Source organism: Cotesia glomerata, linkage group LG4, assembly GCF_020080835.1.
Source record: "Cotesia glomerata isolate CgM1 linkage group LG4, MPM_Cglom_v2.3, whole genome shotgun sequence".
In the NCBI taxonomy this organism is placed as follows: domain Eukaryota; kingdom Metazoa; phylum Arthropoda; class Insecta; order Hymenoptera; family Braconidae; genus Cotesia; species Cotesia glomerata.
This window is the reverse complement of record NC_058161.1, coordinates 322,257-341,847: the sequence shown is the minus strand read 5'-3', so window position 1 is coordinate 341,847 and position 19,591 is coordinate 322,257. Positions and strand designations below refer to the sequence as shown.

At 35.1% G+C, this 19,591-nt stretch overlaps 2 protein-coding genes across 3 annotated transcripts; both read left to right on the top strand.

Moving 5' to 3' along the window:
• The first annotated feature begins 280 nt into the window (after positions 1-280).
• Positions 281-3,747, top strand: LOC123263031 (extensin-like). Of its 2 annotated transcripts, XM_044725549.1 has the most exons (5): positions 281-403; positions 823-918; positions 989-1,102; positions 1,960-2,218; positions 2,396-3,747. In XM_044725549.1, exons 1-5 carry the CDS (start codon positions 353-355, stop codon positions 3,703-3,705), a joined length of 1,830 nt encoding a protein of 609 aa, XP_044581484.1. In that variant the 5' UTR covers positions 281-352; the 3' UTR covers positions 3,706-3,747. The 2 variants fall into 2 exon arrangements, with proteins under 2 accessions (XP_044581484.1, XP_044581483.1); XM_044725548.1 differs by having other exon boundaries at positions 290-403; positions 1,960-3,747.
• Positions 3,748-16,520: 12,773 nt separating this feature from the next.
• Positions 16,521-17,476, top strand: LOC123263329 (cuticle protein 19-like). Its single transcript, XM_044725988.1, has 3 exons — positions 16,521-16,590; positions 16,762-17,014; positions 17,118-17,476. Exons 1-3 carry the CDS (start codon positions 16,576-16,578, stop codon positions 17,276-17,278), a joined length of 429 nt encoding a protein of 142 aa, XP_044581923.1. The 5' UTR covers positions 16,521-16,575; the 3' UTR covers positions 17,279-17,476.
• The last annotated feature ends 2,115 nt before the right edge of the window (positions 17,477-19,591 follow it).

The following is a 19,591-nucleotide window of genomic DNA, read 5'->3' as shown; positions in this document are numbered from 1 at the left end:
TGACTCACACCAAAAAAGATACCATCCAATTATATTTCATAAATTCCCAAGAATCCACATTGATCTAATTATTTTTTTATTACGCTTATCAAAAAAGAACAAAGCATAGATATCTCAAGGCTAGTCAATTTTTATTTGTCACCAGAATTTTGCCACGTAGTTTATTAATTACTACCACCATCTTATTGCTCAACTCTAATTATTATTATTATTATTATTATTATTATTATTATTATTCTGAATATCGATGCCAACGTGACATTTTTTATAAGTAGGAACTATAAGTATAAATATAAGTCGCAATTGCTCGGACTAGTGTTGAGTAATAATTTGAAATTGTAACAAGTTCAATATGTTTCTTAAATTGGGTTTTTTTGTTCTAATCATTTGTATGTTATCCCAGGTATTATTTTAATTATAATTAACTATTTAAATTCAATATTTCGCAAATATCGTTAATTTTTGGAAATTTGTAAACGCAATAATTCTTGAACTAATTGGCCGATTTAGATCGGGATGGTGGAAATCGGCGTTGTTTTGCAACCTTAAAACTCCTTTAGAATTGCAAATAAATCGGCAAAGCCGTTTTTTAATTATTTCAAAAAAAGTAGTTAGAATTTTCGAATTTGCTGTTTTGGCGAATTGGTGATCATTTTTCACGATAACTCTTGAACTAATTGGCCGATTTAAATCGGGATGGTGGCAATCGATGTTATTTTGCAACCTTAAGGCCCCTTTTGAATTTCAAATAAATCGGCAAAGCAGTTTCGGAGTTATTTTGAAAAAATAATAAAAAAAATCACAATTTTTTTATAATTTTAGCACACTTTTGTTGATGCAAATGATCACATTCTTGGGGATTTCCTTCGACGAATTGGAGACTGGCAACATGCTCGAGGTGACGCCTGGGACCGCAAGGTATGATAATTGTTTAATTATCAACAATTTAATTGAAATAAAATTGTTTTTTTTTTTTTTATATTTAAAGGCTCACATCTGGCACATTTTCGACAAATCTGACGAACCCCAAAAAACTCCAATCGGCAACTTGAAACGCGCGTTTGGTGACAAGACATACAGATTTGCTGACCATGTTGACGGCGTAAGTACATCAATTACCAATTTAGCGATTAAGGAGACCCACGGAAAGTAGTAAAATTTTGAAAATTTCCTGAAAATTTGTAAATTTAATCTACGTAGCCTAATAATTAGTAAAAAAAATTAAAAAAGAGTATTCCGGGATATCTAATCAATTTAAAGATTAATTTTAAGATGCATAACAAAAGTATTATTTTTTATAGACACACTGATAGATGAATTTATTAACTATTAACAATTTAATTTATTTGACAACAGTTATTGAATTTATTAAATTTTAATAAATATTTTTTAACATTCCTTAAATATTTATTTGGCAGGAAAGTATATTTATTAATAGTTAATAAGTATTTATTAATAGTTAAAAAATATTTATTAACAGTTAATAAATATTTTGTTGAGTGAATTTGTTTGTCTTGCAATTTTATATGATATAAAGATTGCTTATAAACAAAAATTATCTTTATAAATTATTTGGATTAATTATATTACATTATAATAACGTTTATTGTAAAATACCAAATTCTATAATTAGTTAATAAATATTTAATAACAGTTAATAAATTGTACTTAATAAATTACTTATTGACTGTTAATAAATATTTGTTAACTGTTAACAAATATTTATTAATATTTAATAAATCGTATTTAATAAATAATTTATTAACTGTTAATAAATATTTATTAACTGTTAATAAATATTTATTAAATCTTATGATGTTAAAAAATTATTTATTAACAGTTAATGAAGTTTATTAAAAATGAACAAATCCTTCTATCAGTAGATTCTTTATATTAGGCAGGTACTTGGATTTGTTTAATTAATCATAATTAATTAGATTAATAAAATTTTTGTTTTAGTGGGCTGAACAAGGAAAAGGAATCTTTGGACAAGTAGTCGGAAATTTCAAAACTAAAAGCCGGAATACGGGTAAGCAACCAACATCCCATTCCATTCTAAGACGTCCAACCACCCCTACAAACCCTCAACCAGCACCTACAGCTCCAACTGGAGGCCCGTACTTCCCAACTACATCTGTTTCAACAAGTTTTACTGGAACCGCTCAACCTCCAAACATAAATTCAATGTTCAATCCTCAAAACATTCCATTCCCTCCAGGTTTTAATCCAGCATCTCCTAAAACAAGCAACCCTTGGCCTCCTAGACGTAATCCAGTAACTCGTACTAGAGGCCCGTACTTCCCAACTACATCTGTTTCAACAAGTTTTACTGCAACCGCTGAACTTCCAGACATAAATTCAATGTTCAATCCTCAAAACATTCCATTTCCTCCAGGTTTTAATCCAGCACCTCCTCCAACAAGCAACCCTTCGCCTTCTAGACCTAATCCAGTAACTCCTACTAGAGGCCCGTACTTCCCAACTACATCTGTTTCACCAAATTTTACTGGAACCGCTCAACCTCCAAACATAAATTCAATGTTCAATCCTCAAAACATTCTATTCCCTCCAGATTTTAATCCAGCACCTCCTCCAACAAACAACCCTTCGCCTTCTAGACCTAATCCAGTAACTCCTACTAGAGGCCCGTACTTCCCAACCACATCTGTTTCAACAAGTTTTACTGCAACCGCTCAACCTCCAAACATAAATTCAATGTCCAATCCTCAAAACAATCCATCCCCTCCAGATTGTGATCCAGCACCTCCTCCAACAAGCAACCCTTCGCCTTCTAGACCTAATCCAGTAACTCCTACTAGAGGCCCGTACTTCCCAACTACATCTGTTTCAACAAGTTTTACTGCAACCGCTCAACCTCCAAACATAAATTCAATGTCCAATCCTCAAAACAATCCATCCCCTCCAGATTGTGATCCAGCACCTCCTCCAACAAGCAACCCTTCGCCTTGCAGACCTAATCCAGTAACTCCTACTAGAGGCCCGTACTTCCCAACTACATCTGTTTCAACAAGTTTTACTGCAACCGCTCAACCTCCAAACATAAATTCAATGTCCAATCCTCAAAACAATCCATCCCCTCCAGATTGTGATCCAGCACCTCCTCCAACAAGCAACCCTTCGCCTTGCAGACCTAATCCAGTAACTCCTACTAGAGGCCCGTACTTCCCAACTACATCTGTTTCAACAAGTTTTACTGCAACCGCTCAACCTCCAAACATAAATTCAATGTCCAATCCTCAAAACAATCCATCCCCTCCAGATTGTGATCCAGCACCTCCTCCAACAAGCAACCCTTCGCCTTCGAGACCTAATCCAGTAACTCCTACTAGAAGCCCGTACTGCCCAACTACATCTGTTTCAACAAGTTTTACTGCAACCGCTCAACCTCCAAACATAAATTCAATGTCCAATCCTCAAAACAATCCATTCCCTCCAGATTGTGATCCAGCACCTCCTCCAACAAGCAACCCTTCGCCTCCTAGACCTAATCCAGTAACTCCTACTAGAGGTTCTTACTTCCCAACTTCTTCGAGACCGACTGTTACAAGAGGCCCTCCAGCTACTAGATCTAGCGCCGGGAAATTGGTGTTCATTGAAAGTCAAGGAAAGTCTACGGAGCTGACTCCTGAACAGGTCGTTGATATTGGAAAGTACTTTGATCAGTTGTTGAAAGGGTCTAATTGAATTGTTATGTGATTTCTTTCAATAAATGTTATTCATATTCTAGTTTTGAAACTTATTATTATTTATATTATTAAGAAAATAAGAAATGGCCTTTTATCTTGTGAACTTTTGACATTTTTTAAGATAGACGCTCATTTTAATGATATACTCATCGATACCTTTTATTTGAGTACCCACATCAATTATTGATATATTTTATATATTTATATATATTACATATATGTATCTATGAAAAATATATCAAAAAGGTAAGTGGGTACTCATATGAAAGCTCTGATGAGAGTAACATCGTAATGAGCTTATATCTTTAAAAATATCATTAATTAATGAGCTTGTAGCTTGTGAAAAATTGAAATTTTTAAAGATATAAGCTTATTTTGATGTTATACTCATCAAAACCTTTCATTTGAGTACCCACATTAATTTTTCATATATTTTATATATTTATATATATTATATATAAATGGATATATGAAAAATATATCGAAAATGCATGTGGGTATTCAAATGAAAGCTCTTGATGAGTGTAACATCAGAATGAGCTTATATCTTTAGAAACGTCAATAGTTAAAAATTCACAGTGCAATTTAACAAAAGTCATTATTTAATGAAGCAAAATTTTATTTATTTACAGTTTACAAAAACTTTTTATAAAAATTTTAAAAATTGACTTAAAAAAAATTTTATTTGAATAATTAAAAAAAAAGAAGTGACTATTTCATAACTTTCATCGGTATTTATTAAATTAAACAACCGATTTATTGAATCAAATCGTTCTAGACATAAAAATTCATTGATTATTTTATTATTCATTGAATTCAGAAATTCTTTATGAGGCTTAAAAAACTGCGTAGAATACCGTCAACCGCGTAAAAATCGGTTCATTCATTTAAAAGTTGTTGCGGTTTGAAAATTCAAAAAATAGTGATTGATGAAACTTCTATCAGACTTTTGAGCTCAAAAAGATCAAAAGCATAAGAAAGGTATCTTTTTGAGCTCGGAGAGCTCAAAACAACACACAGATTGTACTTTTGAGCTCGAAGAGCTCAAAAAAAGCCGCCAGGTATTAACGGAATTTGCGGGAAATTGCAGGGATGGCCTTTAGGGTCAACCGTTTTCCTAATTCTTTTATTACTTAATTTCTTAAAATTAAGTCTCCTGTAGGGAGAAAATTTAGCGATCATGCGCCATCTGTTGGATTTTTAAAAAATTAATTCTGATCAAAAAGTTGTATGTAGAGATATTAGACCTTATTTGAACATCAATTCATATTAAGATTGAATTGTTGTATCAAGACAACAAAAATGATATGTATAATGACACCAGGATATATCAAAAATTTTATTCACGAGAATTGTCAATAAAGCAAATATGACGCGCTACTCATATCAGCTTGTTTGATTAAATCGTGTGCATATACGCACTGATTGTTTTATTCAGTCAACACAATAGACGGAAAATAATACAGTTAATAAAGAGCCCCGAATATATTTTGATAATAATAACAATAATAACAATGACAATGATATCGGGAATAATATTTGTGATTAAAGCTATAAAATGGAATTGTTTAATCGAGCATCACTAATGAGAAGGTTATTGTGTAGGCGGGTCAGTCGAGTTTAGCGTGACAGTAGCAACTACTGTACACTAAATTTGTTGAGAGACAAACGATTTATTCAGCCATGCATTCGATAAATAATTCTTCTGTTGAAACGTATACAAGCCCTTTATTTTGGAAACCACTGTTTTAGCAGTACATTGTTGCCCAATTCAAATTTTCACTGCTGCTTCAGCTCCTGTCCAATTAAACTTAAATATTCATTCGCGTATGTAAAAACTTCACCCGCAAATTTCCTCTTCAACACTATTCGGTTGATTAAGCTTCCAAAACTAAAAAACATTCCATTTATTTGCCTACTGATACTTGTATTTACCGCCAATAAATGGAGCTCAAATTTATTTACAGGCGCTGAAATGATGTATCTACCGTTTGTGATCAGCTAGGTCACGCACGAGCGGATAATCCTGGAAAACACATGAAACATTGATATTGTTATTCCTGGAGATTATTCGTAGACAGGCAGGATTAGGCCCGGGGTTAGGGTTATTGTAAGTGTATTAATAGTTTTGAATAGTCTGAGCAAGCCAGAGCCTCCGTTAACGTAGAATCTATCGATTGGCGGTATTGAATGGTATGCTACAGTAATTGCCAGTCGCAAATTTCAAATGTTCCCTGCCAGTGTATACTTCGGATAGTGCATTAGTCATGGACGGGTGTAGCACGTGTGTGTCAGGACATCCATCATTAATTCAAATTGTAGGGCATTAAATCAAACGTCAAATGTCACTCAAGCGCGTCCAAATGAGCTCTCAATAATGGTCGCATTGAATCTCCAAATGTAACACGTTTCGAAATAATAAAACATGCTTTCTCTCCTTTTTTATTGCCTCCCGCGGAAAGCCAAATAGATTATTCGATTGAATATCTATTTAGGGGGTGATCTCCGCACCGGAGATATGTACCTCGTAAATTTATACAAAATTGCCACTTACCGTTAGAACTAACAACTCTCGATGGAAGTGTGTGTCTGTGTGTATCCAGAGAATATCTATGACGAGATGAACGGCAAATTCACACGCTCGATCGAGGGTAGATTGCTGACGTAGTGGTGGGTTTAAAAGGCGCCTCTCCACCTCCTGATCCTCCCCCGCGGCGGGCAGGTTCAACACCGAGCACTGAGTGAGCTTTCATCCCACCGGTGGAGAACCCAAGCTGCGGGAACACGATTTAGCCTCTTGGATATTTACGAATCGTTTTAAACTCCCGTCACTATTTCTTTCCTGATCAATACTCTGGTTATTCGATAGAAAAACACCCACCAAAATAAACACTTAAATCCCGGAAAATCTATTACCTTTTATATTATTATTTTCGGAAAAAAAGCTCCCGGTTTGGTATTGAGCTATGCTGTTATTTACAGGATTACAACAAAGTTACATCAATAAAGGAACCTTGCTTGAAAGACATTTTTTATAGGCCTATTTTAAAACCAGGACCCATAAAAAATTATCTATGGACCTAAGGTCCATTAAAGTCTATAAGGTCAGATATGGGCATTAAATTTCTATATTCCATTGAATTAAAAATGAAATTCTTAGCCAAGTGCTTCAGCTTTTAATTAAATCAGCGTAAATAGCGTCTGATTGTGAGCATAAAGAAGCCGTAAAAAAATTATCAATGAGATTCGCCGTTCGCTTTGGGAATTAAGCTCTTTTAAACGGCAGACTGTAGCCAGTATACCAGATTTAGTTATACATTTTAGATTGTAGGTTGTATGTTCTATGCTCTACATCCAGCGGCACGTATCGTACTTCACCACTAATTAATTCTGATGAGAGCCACTCGTGTGTATAGGAGGCTCTCGACTATCGTCTAGTCACGGCTACCATTCTATTGCTACGAATATCTACGGCGAGGTAAATCTACTTGATCTGGCTCACTTAAAACTTCTTGATTACCAGATATTGTCAGCTCTGCTATATCAATTCACCTACATTCCGCCTGCCCCAACTCTCTTCCACTCTATTGATTCGCTTTTTGCACCACAGTATTCATAAATAATTACTTGACCGAATTTATTAGTCCTCTGTAATCCGACGGTATTGTATTAGTAAAATTTTTCCGGCCACTGTATATATGTTTGTCTTTTTCCAAAAAAAAAAAAAAAAAAAAAAAAAAACAAGATAAAATAGCCAGGGATTTTTCGTCTACTGTCGCAGTGAGAAATGTAGAGCCCATTGAATTATCCGGGATAAGTGCATAGAAATGTAGTTAGAGTTGTTTGAAAGTGGGGGGGGGTGCTTCCGGTCGATTCGACGCTAACCGAGGACTGAATATTTGTGGAAATGTATTCACTTGCACACATATCCACTCTACATACTTAACTATCATCTCTTCCTTATACACTAACACACTCAGTGGTGTTAGTTTTTACACTACATACATCAGATCCAAATCCCAGAGCAGCAGAGTGGACTACCCGAAATATATAAGTTCTTATCATACCTGCTATAAGACGATTTCCAAGCGAGCCGAAAGTCTTGAAACTACACTCACATTTCACCCAAATCCAAATCGTTTACGAGTAAGATAGCTCAGGTGTGTAAAGGTCATTTAAATTCACCTACTGATAAGATTAAATTCTCACTTCAAATCTACAATATTCGGCTTGATATCATGGATGTATAAATGTGGAAAAATTTTCTGGTGCGACCTAATGTGTCCTTAAATAATTTTTACAATACAAGTACAGATCAAGATTGTGAGTTTACGTTGAATAAATAAACCAAATCGCATCAGTATAAGGGGATTCCTTTACAAGGATTTCGAAATTAGTCCACTGTCTATAATTCCGCTGATAGTAATCGGATTCCCGTGAAATCCTACACGTTCTATCCACGAAGCTTTCAATACAGTGGGTACTTACATCGATAAATAATCCTCGCTAATGCTCACCAGATGATAATTACAATAATAACCACTACAGACATTAAGTCCCGTTTCCATTTAGCGGTTTACAACTTTTAGATTACCAAAAGTCATATAATTGATATTGATGGCCTTGCAACTAATTTAATACTTTAAATTTTGTTGTTATCATATATTCAAATCACAAAGAGCTATAATGAACAAACTTAGCACAAACCTGACTTTTGTCCTTTGATTCAATGCACAATATGCTAATTTATAATTCATAATCTTCTTTCCAGCGGAAACTGTTTTAGTTGTATCAGAAGTTTGTTAATAAGCTCGCTTAATGGGAAACTATCGCACAATGACTTGCTGCAAGACTCGATAATTATTCACGTATAATGTCGCTAAGTAATATTCGCTCCTGTATAATTTATAATCAACCAAACGGCAGTCATCAGAAGTACATCAATTTCATTCAACATTCACTATCACTGTAAACTTCATGAAAGTCCTTTTTGTGAACGATTAGCGTGACATATTAGTGAATTTAGTACATTTGACGGAAAGCCCTTTAAATAGATTTGTTAATAGCCCGTATATTAGCTTAATATTGTCATTGCCATTCGGCCGCTTTCAACGATTGGGTTTGTGCACTTTGACGAGCTGGATTACAATTGGGAATTATAAATTGTAAGTTATAACTACGTATCAGAAAACTCATCAAAGTAAATGAACGATAAAGCAGAACGAGAAGCATGAATTGAATCGCCCCTAACTGTTAACTTTGTCAGGAGTTAATGAATAAATATCCATCTCTACTACAAACCTAACCAAAATTTCGGTGTTTCTGGTTGATATATCAGCAGAAGCGTTTATTTGGTCGGTTTTCCTCCAGAAAAACTTCCGTTCCAGCGGTCATGTTCCCACCAAATACATAAAAGGACATATATGTTATAAATACAGGCATGTGTGGGATGAAGTTGGAATCAAATATGTCCTCTGGTCACAGAACAATCGGAGCTGAACAAAAAGCGTGGATACGAGGAAACTTTTGATGATGTGTGTCACACTGACGTCTCTCCCTGTGTACCATCAACAAACTTCTTGTGTTCAGACCGGTGTGTTTGATACTCTGAGTTGGCTATTCAACCGATGAACGTGAAATGTCTCTGTCTGTATGCTCACGGGGGTGGAGTGGGTGTTGTTGAAACAAACACATACTACCCACCAGTTATTGACTCACTAGTTACGCAAATAGTCCCTCGAGATATTCTTTCAGATTTATTTACCCTTACTTATTATTAAAAGTCAAACACTCCTCTCATTATTTGTTTCCTCAAAGCTGGAAATTAGTTTCTGGTGAGCGCAAACGATTAAAATAAACATTTTCATCCGTGATAATTTACTTTGAAACGCACTTTAACCAAATGTTCAGGGTTTTAAATATTTGCAAAACTCAAGGCTTTGATTCTGCACAACTTGTTTGTTTGATCCAATTAAAACTTTACGAACAATTGTAAACATTAAATAGTACACAATTTTTTCTTTGTAAATTTACTCTACTTACCGCTCGGGGACGGTTTAAAAGTTTTTAGTTGTAAATTTTCATACGTTTGATAATTTCACTGGAAATTAAATATAAAATTTGGTCATTTAAGATATGTCCAACTTTAACTTTGGGTAACTTTTGAAAAATTATAAGACCTTTTTTATAGAGCGTTCAATTTCCTTCAAAAAATGTAGCTAATTTTTTCTGATACAATGTTTGTAACAGGAAAAATAAAATTGTAAAGTTTAAAAATATTTCTTTCCATGTTAAATTAATAATATCAATAATAACGATTCGAAATTTTGACAATACATTAATTTTAATATTTTCTGACCAAATTTAAAGATAAAAAATCAATTTCACCTCTTTTTAAACACCCTAACGTCAAAGTATAATTATTCCGACGAACATGGTGTGAAAATAATTCAAGTGTTATTAAAACAACGATATACATGTCGAGGAGCGCAACTCTGATCCTTTGAAATGAAAGCTCGAATGTTTGGATGGTAATCAGGCAAGCGTGATTATTTCCTGCATTGAAAGCATCTCAGGAGTTGTCATTGCAAGATTTTCTGTCAAAACCGCGGATCTGCATCCAGCTAGTTATCATTGAGGAGAAGATATAATAGAAGACATGAGTTGGTTCTGGTTTGAGGGTGTTGCAAAATAGAAGCGCTTTGTCCTCGTTGCCATGCGGATTACTTTGGGTTGATAGTGGAGGGGGGGGCTGTTACGTACATTCTACCACTAGAGAGCAGAGATAACCCCGAGTTGATCCCGTGCGTCCTGATGTTACAAGGAGATTCACTGCTGTTATTTTCCTCTGGTTTATCTCCTATGCTTTCAGCTCCCCGTCTTTCCCGAGCAAGTTTGCTTTGCAATCTCTGATGTGATCTGCAGCTGCACAACATTCTCTTCTCCACTCGACACGAGACTTGGACTCTCACAAAACCGACACAATATTAAGCAGCCTTTATTCACCCGCAGTAACTTCCCGGGATATTTTGCATTTTCATAAAAAAATTCAATCTCAATATTTTACTGGTAATTGAGCTGCCGGAGCAATGATGATGATAATGATAATGATAATACAGGAAAAAATAACTCGGTGGGGTTTGAATTATTTCGGGCGTTATTCGTGATGCGAATCGGGTAAAAAATTCAGGTCAATGATCCTGTGAGAATCTAGATTTTTGAGGAGATTCCTATCTCTTGAATTTCATATAGTAAAGAGGCGGAGTAAAAAGCACCGAGGATACTCGAAGAAGCACTGCTGACGAGGAGCTTCTTAGAATTCTGCCCAAGTAGTATATAGTATAGTATACTTTACTTTACTTACTCTACTCTACTGTATGTATATGTATATGTATACAGCAGAATTGCCAAGAAAATAAATATACAAAGGGTGGGAAAGGAACAGGATTCAACAGAATCTGGCCGTCATGTTCCTTCCGTGATTATGTCGCAGCTTCTTCCGATTTTATCAGCTGAAAAATCAACAATCTCACTGATGTTGTTTTCAAAAATAATACGTGCCGACGGCAATCTTTTTACTTTAAATTAAAGCTACATGTGACAATTACCCTAAACTAAGTCAATTATAAGCTTTGTTTGACGTAAGCGGCTGGGGATTAATTGCTGATCCACTTTATAGGTCTTTGAATATTTCAATAGGTTAAATCTTAACAACAATTGTTAAAGTTAATGTCGGTTTTCTCACTAAGGGATTAATAGTCTGTTGATTAATAATTGATTCCTTTCAACGGAGAATTACCGCTGAAGTTTGATTCAATAGGCTATCGGCGAATGAGTAACTTTGGTTATTGGTGTTAATAGCCGACTCTGATTTAACAATGGCTAAAGCTCAATGGGATAACTATTTCCAATTGTATCGAAGTTCGGTTAAGCTCATGACTCATGACCCAGATCACTTAACTGATATAAATTTCTTCTCGTTTTCGTCAAAAAAGTGTCTTATATGCCCATAAGTAATTTTTTAATAAAAGTAGTTTAGAAAAAATCTAACAGGTGGCGCATTGTCGCAGAACTGTCTCACTATTAGAGAGTTAATTTTCAGGGATTAAGTAATCGAATAAAAATTATTTTCTGACTCTTTTAAGGAGCTTATCTATTATTGGTTGTAGTTTAATAAAAAACTAATCTAATTTTCATGTAATACGACCACATATTAACAAATCAATATGAGGAAGTAAAAAAAATGTTTCTAGAGATTATCAGAGTCACAAATAAAGCTGCAAAGGTCGCGGGCTTATAAATAAAACTCCGCTTAATACATTTAGTGTTATCAAGTGTTGGTAAAATTAACGGGAAGCATCGTGTGTCTAGTTGAGTGACAGGTAACATAGGGTAAGAATAAACCGGCGTTCGTAGCAATACATTTGGGATGTATGGAGCGTATTAGAGTAACAGGAAACTGATGTATTATATTCAAGTCTACAGTGTATCTAGATGTGTATATAGATCGATAGTAAATTTTGAGCCGATGCAAAATATACACCACGGCATAGGTACTACCGAGCCAGGCATAACTGCGTCTATATACCTACCCTGGATGTGGATTTATTGTTAGGGAAAGGGAGCGCCTGAGCCCCAGCCGGAGGACGCTACCAGGAATGGGGTGAGCCGTTTTCATGAATATTTCACAACCAACTGGGATGCAATATACCTCGATTGGTGAATAGTTCGGTTTTCTGCTTATTTTCCAGTCTCGATTGAGCGACTTGACGATTTGCTCTGCTTACAAACACGTATTCGATCGCTCGACATTCGAAACCAGAACAAAATCGTTAGGAAAGAGAAAAAAACGAAAAAAGATTGACTGGTGGATAAATAAGTAAACAGAGTTGGGTAATTCCCAGCGAGTCCGGTACATCTACATTATGCAAACAAAACACAATAAGTCATTTAGCATTCATTGTATTATCTTGGCAATCGCGCAGCTAAGTTCCTTACCTATTCGTGGATCTCCGATGTTCATGTGGTAAAAATACGTCTCTATAGTCCGATCACGTATAACCAAATCTGCTTTCTCTCTTTTCGCAAACTTTCCAAACGCAAAACTCTCTTTATAAACGAGCCTCCGTAGTCCCAGTAGTTGTTCCTGTCTTTCAAAGAGAATCCCGGAAACAGAATAACAGACTATTCACTCGGCAAAACTACCTCCGATTTGCTGTTTATGAATATCCGAGTAAGCTGGATTCTCTCCAATTGGTTTACACTTTGATAACTGATAACTGTCCATCCAAAAATAATCCTATAATGTGTTGTCTATATTTAATTTTTTAAGGGATTGATTGAATGTAAACATTTCTATTCAATTTGATTCGATTTGAATACTATTTGCTCACCTCAATGATAAGTAATAACTCTCAGGACAACTATAATGTCGTCTCTGATTGATTTCCACCAAAGACATCTTCAGAGCAAAAACTCATTCAATCTCAATCAGAATTTTTATCTCTGTAAGCAGTTTGGCCGTGCGAATAGGCATTGGACTTGATCGGCAATAATCTCAGATAAATTTAAATTCGAAGCATCAGCAAACTCCGGGCTTGAGTTAGCACGAATCTGATGGATTATATCGAGAGCACTAAACTTGCTAGGAGTTTCCAACACCCGTGTTTCCAGATAACTTTGCAGTCCGCCCCTTGCCCCGGCCCCTGAACCGTTAGTGGACTGCACCCGCTTTTCTGTTCCTTTAGCGCCTCAGACCGGGCTTACGAAATATGCTAAACAGTCGCTTCTATATTCTGTAGTCTATATTCTCCAGCCAGAGCATTTAGCATATCTTCCATCGATATTAAGTCCTCCAAACTCGCCAACAGCTTCTTCACTACCAACCGCTTCTCCTCAAGGAGTTCACTTTGAACGTCATCACTTTGTAAGCTCATAAATGATATTTCACCGGTTAATTGTATCTCTGAAGTATTTTAGTCGCTCTGGGAATTGATTCTAATCGACTAATCCGGAAGATAGGGAGCAGCCCGTTTAATCTGGTATCCATCTTAAAGATTACTCTTTTTTCGGATATTGAATGTCATAGAAAGAATTTCGCGGGCAAGTTGACTTTAAAACTCTTCTTAGTCTTACACTTTTAATCTGTAACGAATTCCTCGGGTCCGTCTGCCAAGAAGTTTATTCCGCTTAAAAGTTGTTTCAAAACTTTTAGTACCAAAACTAATTGAGTATCGAGAGTAATTAAAAAATTTTTAATCCGGAATGTTAACCGACTCTCTTTGACCCTAATCCATTAAAATTTTTTATGATACGTCTAATTTTTCCATCAGAAATTTTTTTAATTCCCCAACTTTGATTTTGAAAAAAATGTGCAGAATTTTTCCTCTTTAAATTTCAATAACCTGATGAGCTCTTTGAGCTTTAAAGTCAAAACAAACCAAGTATTATTATCGAGTCTATTGAAAATTAATACTGGGCTTTTAAGCCATTCAATATGTCGTTGTTAACTCAATTGTGTTTATCCACTCGGCAGATAAGTAGAACTGATATACCCGGTTCGTACTCATCGGTAGGTATTACACTACTAATGATCAAATTATTTGTATTAATCCAGGAATGAATTTGCTGAAAATTGAGTAAATTTTGGATGGTAATGTTCTTGTCAAAGAACACCACCGCGTTACATTCCACGCAAAGTTTAACTGGATTTTTAAAATTTCATTAACATACTCAACTTTACCTAGTTAAAGCATCAACAATGGATTATTCAATTCATACGAAAGAACCTCTGGCTCATCTGCCGGGACAAAAAGTACCCCAGAAGCCAGACTGCGAATTTTTAGCCATGCTCTCGAGTAATATTAATGCCTGTATAAAATGCAATGGCCACGTAGATATTTACGGAGTGCTCGTTTGCATAATACGATGCCAGCAAGTGAGATTAAACTGGATCCAAGTGTTGGTTTTACTTAGGACATCCTGAGGAAAAAATTCGTGTGTGTAAGGAAGGAGCAAACACCAAAAGTCACGTTCGTTTTCGTGGAGGGGAACTTTGCTGCTGAATTTCTTGTCCTTTCAAAGAGATCTGTCTTTTGAAAGAGCATCTGACCGGGTAGCAAGTGGATCACCCGAAGAAAGTGTAGTCCTGTGGATATAAAAAAGCTACCAAAGGTTTCTCGCAGACGACACACGCTCGACGAAGCACGCCTGGTGGATTTCGTGCAAAGGGGTTACGTCTTCTCCTTCTTCTTCTTCTTGTTTCTTTTTTTTTTTTTTTTTTTTTTTTTGTTAAAGAGCAAAAAGAAAAAGTCAGGAGAGCTTTTACTCGAGGTCCTGAGGAAACGTCAGGCCAATAAGCCAGAGTTGAATAACGGCAACGCTTGGATTTTTTGGCTCGAGCTCTCCACTGTTCTACGCTAGAAATTTTCAGTCCGTACCCTGCTCCACTACACCCAGCTAAGAAAAATAAATGGAATAGAGTTTCTCCGAGGAGCAAACCAGCAAGAGCCTCGCGGTGAAAAGGAGCTTTATCGAGTCGCTGCTTCTCGAGAAACTAATGCGTGCCATCTCAGTGGTTTCGGTGCTCAAGAAAACACTACAAGTCTATTATTCTATTATAAGCAACTGTTTACCGTAAAGCTCTTTTTAAATTTATAAATTCATTTATTCAGAGCTTTTGTTGCTGTAAATTAAATCAAATAGATGACAAAAATTTTATTATACAGCTAACTAGCATATCGGGCTTGATTTCGGCAGGTATGGATAAAAAATTATTTATTTACTCAAAGTTAATCTATATTATGAAGAGAATAAAGAAAATTTTGTCTCCAGGATAGTCTTTATATCTTTAAAAATATCAATAATTAAAAAATGACCTTAAATCTTGTGAACTATTGATATTTTTAAAGATATCAGCTCATTTCAATGTTACACTAATCAAGACCTTTCGTTTGAGTACCCACATCAATTTTTTATATATTTATATATATTATATATATATGTATATATGAAAAATATATCAAAAATGCATGTGGGTACTTAAATAAAAGCTCTTAATGAGTGTAACACCGGGATGAGCTTATATCTTTAAAAACATCAATATTTAAGAAAGCACAGTGCAATTTAACGAAAATAATTAAGAAATGACCTTCTATCTTGTCAACTATTGACATTTTTAAAAATATAAGTTCATCTCGATGTTACACTCATCAAGACCTTTCATTAGAGTACCCACATAAATTTTTCATATATTTATATATTTTATATACATTACATATATGTATATATGAAATATATATCAAAAATGCATGTGGGTACTTAAATGAAAGCTCTTAATGAGTGTAATATCGGGATGAGCTTATATCTTTAAAAATGTCAATAATTAAGAAATTACAGTACAATTTAACAAAAGTCATTATTTAATAAAGCAAAATTTTATTTATTTTTAGTTCGCAATTCTCGGCAGTCATATAGTGACTGCAAGGTTGCTAGTAAATAAATAATTATCATATGACGAAATTTTTTTACGGTCTGCAATAAATGAAATCAACTGTCCAATTCTGTAACAATTATTTTCTTTTTGGTGTTGCAATAGATTGAGTTTGAGATAGAGAGTAAAAACGTCTTGCACTGACAATTAGACCCGTAGAGGCGTAAAAATAAAGAACCGAAAGGTTGGATAATTCCAATCAACCGGAGAATCGGTGTGACGGAAATGTTTGTTAACGGGGAAAAAAAGGAAAAAAGGCAGTCATGTAACACGAGTGCTGAGATTGGAGATTTTGTCGGGGTATAAAAGCAATATCGGTTTGACAGTTGGACCATTAGACGCAGAATACGCCTCGAGAAGAGAGAAACACTCGTGAGAATGGTGTCGATAAAGGTATTTTCGGTAGATTGTGAACAAGTGTTGATACTAGAGTCGAGAGTTGGGAGGTTATTTGTTGGAAATGGCTGAGGCTGAGACAGGGATTGTTCCTGGTCACTTCAGCCGTAAAAGCGAGTTGAATTGTTAACTAACATTGTTGTTCTTCTGTATGTTGTGCTGTAACAGGTTCTGGGAAACTTCGCACTGGTGGTAGTAGTCCTTCTGTCTGTCGTGGAAAGGTCCACTTCGGCACCTCACAAAGCGCATTCCTTCCAGCACTTTCACGGGCCAGTCGAGGGCGAGGGTGTTGAAGTTGTCTGGAAAGATAAGCACGGACACGAGCACGTCGACTACAAAGCCCACCCCAAGTACAAATTTTCATACGGCGTTGAGGATCATCACACTAAAGACTTTCACGGACAAAAGGAACACCGCGACGGTCAGTAACTATACCACTAGAACTTTTGGTTTATTAATTTTTAATTGAGTAACTAGTTAATAATTAATGACTGTGATTATTAACCTGAAATTAATGGCAACAGGGAAGGACGTAGCTGGTGAGTACACCGTGCACGAACCCGGCGGCAATGTCAGGACCGTAAAGTACCACGCAGACCATCATGGCGGTTTTCATGCCATAGTACACAATTCCGGCGGAAACGACCACTCCGGCGGTACCTACGCCGGGCACGGGCACAGTTGATAAATCACTCTCTGTACCGGGCTAGCCAGGGCCAGTAGCCACCGGTGGTCTGCGATACGGATCGTTATTAATAGTTTGCGATCCAGACGTCGACTTGTCGTCGTTTTCATCCTTCTCCTATTATACGCCCGCCATGTCTCTTTGAGAGATACCAAGTTGTTTGTTTTTTCTTATCTCTACACCATTATATGTATCTTTTTGATCATAAATAAAATTTATGCTGTTTAATATCAATTTTAATATTTTTTTTTCTTCTTCGAATCTTTTTTATTCCTTGTGGAAAAAATATTTTATATGATATTCTTAGATTTTCATTTTTTATAAAAGTTAGTTTTGAAAAAATCCAACAAGTGGCGCATGATCGCTAAATCTTCTCGCTATAATAGCGTTAAGTTTGAGCATTAATAGAAAAATTAATTAAATATCAATAAATTTTAATAAATCTTTATTATTAAGAGTCTTGACTTAAATTTGTACCTTTTCAAGGTTTCATATCATTTTCACCAATAGTCAATTTATTTATAAGTATTTAAGCTGCATTCGAAAATGCTCTATCTTTAGATACATAATTAAGAAATGACCTTGTATCTCGTGAACTATTGACATTTTTAAAGATATAAGCTCATCCCGATGTTAGATTCATCAAGATCTTTCATTTGAGTACCTACATCAATTTTTCATATATTTATATATATGTATATATGAAAAATACATCAAAAATGCATGCGGATACTCAAATGAAAGCTCTTGATGAGTGTACCATCAGGATGAGCTTATATCTTTATAAATGTCAATAGTTAAAAAAGTACAGTGCAATTTAACAAAAGTCATTATTTAATAAAGCAAAATTTTATTTATTTACAGTTTGTAATTCTTGACAGTCACATAGTGACTGCAGGTTATTAGTATTTAATAACATTCTTAAAAAATAAAATTTTAAAAATTAATTGACAAATAGAAAATGATAACTCAGTAAAAATAAAGCAAAAAGGAAGCAATAATGAGAATATAATGCAAAAGTAGACGGTGAATAGCCCAGTTGATAAATCCAGAGCTTTTCATTTTACATAGAGGCAAGAAATAAATAGAGAGCAAAGGCCGAGGCGGTTAGATGAAGATGAAAATGCAAAAGCGATTGCAGGAGATAAGGACAAGGCGGAAGGGGTTTTAAGGAAGCTCTTGGATCAATAGACGCGTAATATATAATAATGGTTACGTCAGTTTTCTCCAGGTCACTTGTGTGTTATATTAGTATACTGTAGATGATAAAATGATGATGAACTGGTATTAAATTACCAGCTCACATCATCAGATCTCTGGTTGTACAAAAGCAGAACAGAGTACCGGGAGCGAGCACAAAGAGGAGCGGCGGCATTTATCCGCTTTTACATTAACCGTATTATTTTAATCCGAGTAAAAAGTCCATTAGCTAAAAAATAATAAAAACAAAGGGGAAAAAAAAAATTCAACGTTTCAACTGTGAAGATATTTTGCCTCCCTTTAGTTCTGTAATTTTAATTTATATTTTACGTCGGGTAAATCCATTCGTTTTTTATTAATTTAAATATTGCACGACAGACACGCGAGATGAACCATAAATCATCTGGTATCTGGTGTACCGAGAAATTAAGATTTTATGAAAGTCTGTAATTAAAATAAATTCACAATCATTATCGTTTGAATTATTATTATGTCAATTGAGGTGTAGTGGCGTATCACATCTACGAGGCCGAGATTTGATAGGCTAGGCCCTCTGTACATAATACACGCGGACATGCAATAAAAAACTCGCGATCGCGATACAACTAGTACAATCTGATGAGAACACATGCAGGAGAGAAACATATCATATATGATATGATATCAGCGTTATGCATTATATTCGATCAACAGGTCTGACTGATATGAGCAGAATCTAGAGTGTAGAGTCTACCGACCGCACTGTCACCGCGTTTCTGTTCTATTCTGTGTCTGTGCCTGTGCATACACGGGCCCGCAAAGTGAAAGCCTCATGTCTCGACAACCGTGTCAAGTGCAAGTGACTCTACTCGTACTCGTCGGATCTTGAACTTTGATTTACTAACATCTAATGCAAGTGGATGCTAATTAGAGAGTTGGATACGTTTACTCACACTGTTTTTATTAATAATAATTATCAATATTTTTTTTCGTTAGAAAAGAAAATAAATTTAATTATTATTGCTGTTATTAATAATTATTTATTAATTTAAACATATTGGCAATTGATAATAATTCATTCGATGGGTATTTAAATTCTACCTGCCTTTAATAATTACTAATAAATTGAAACAA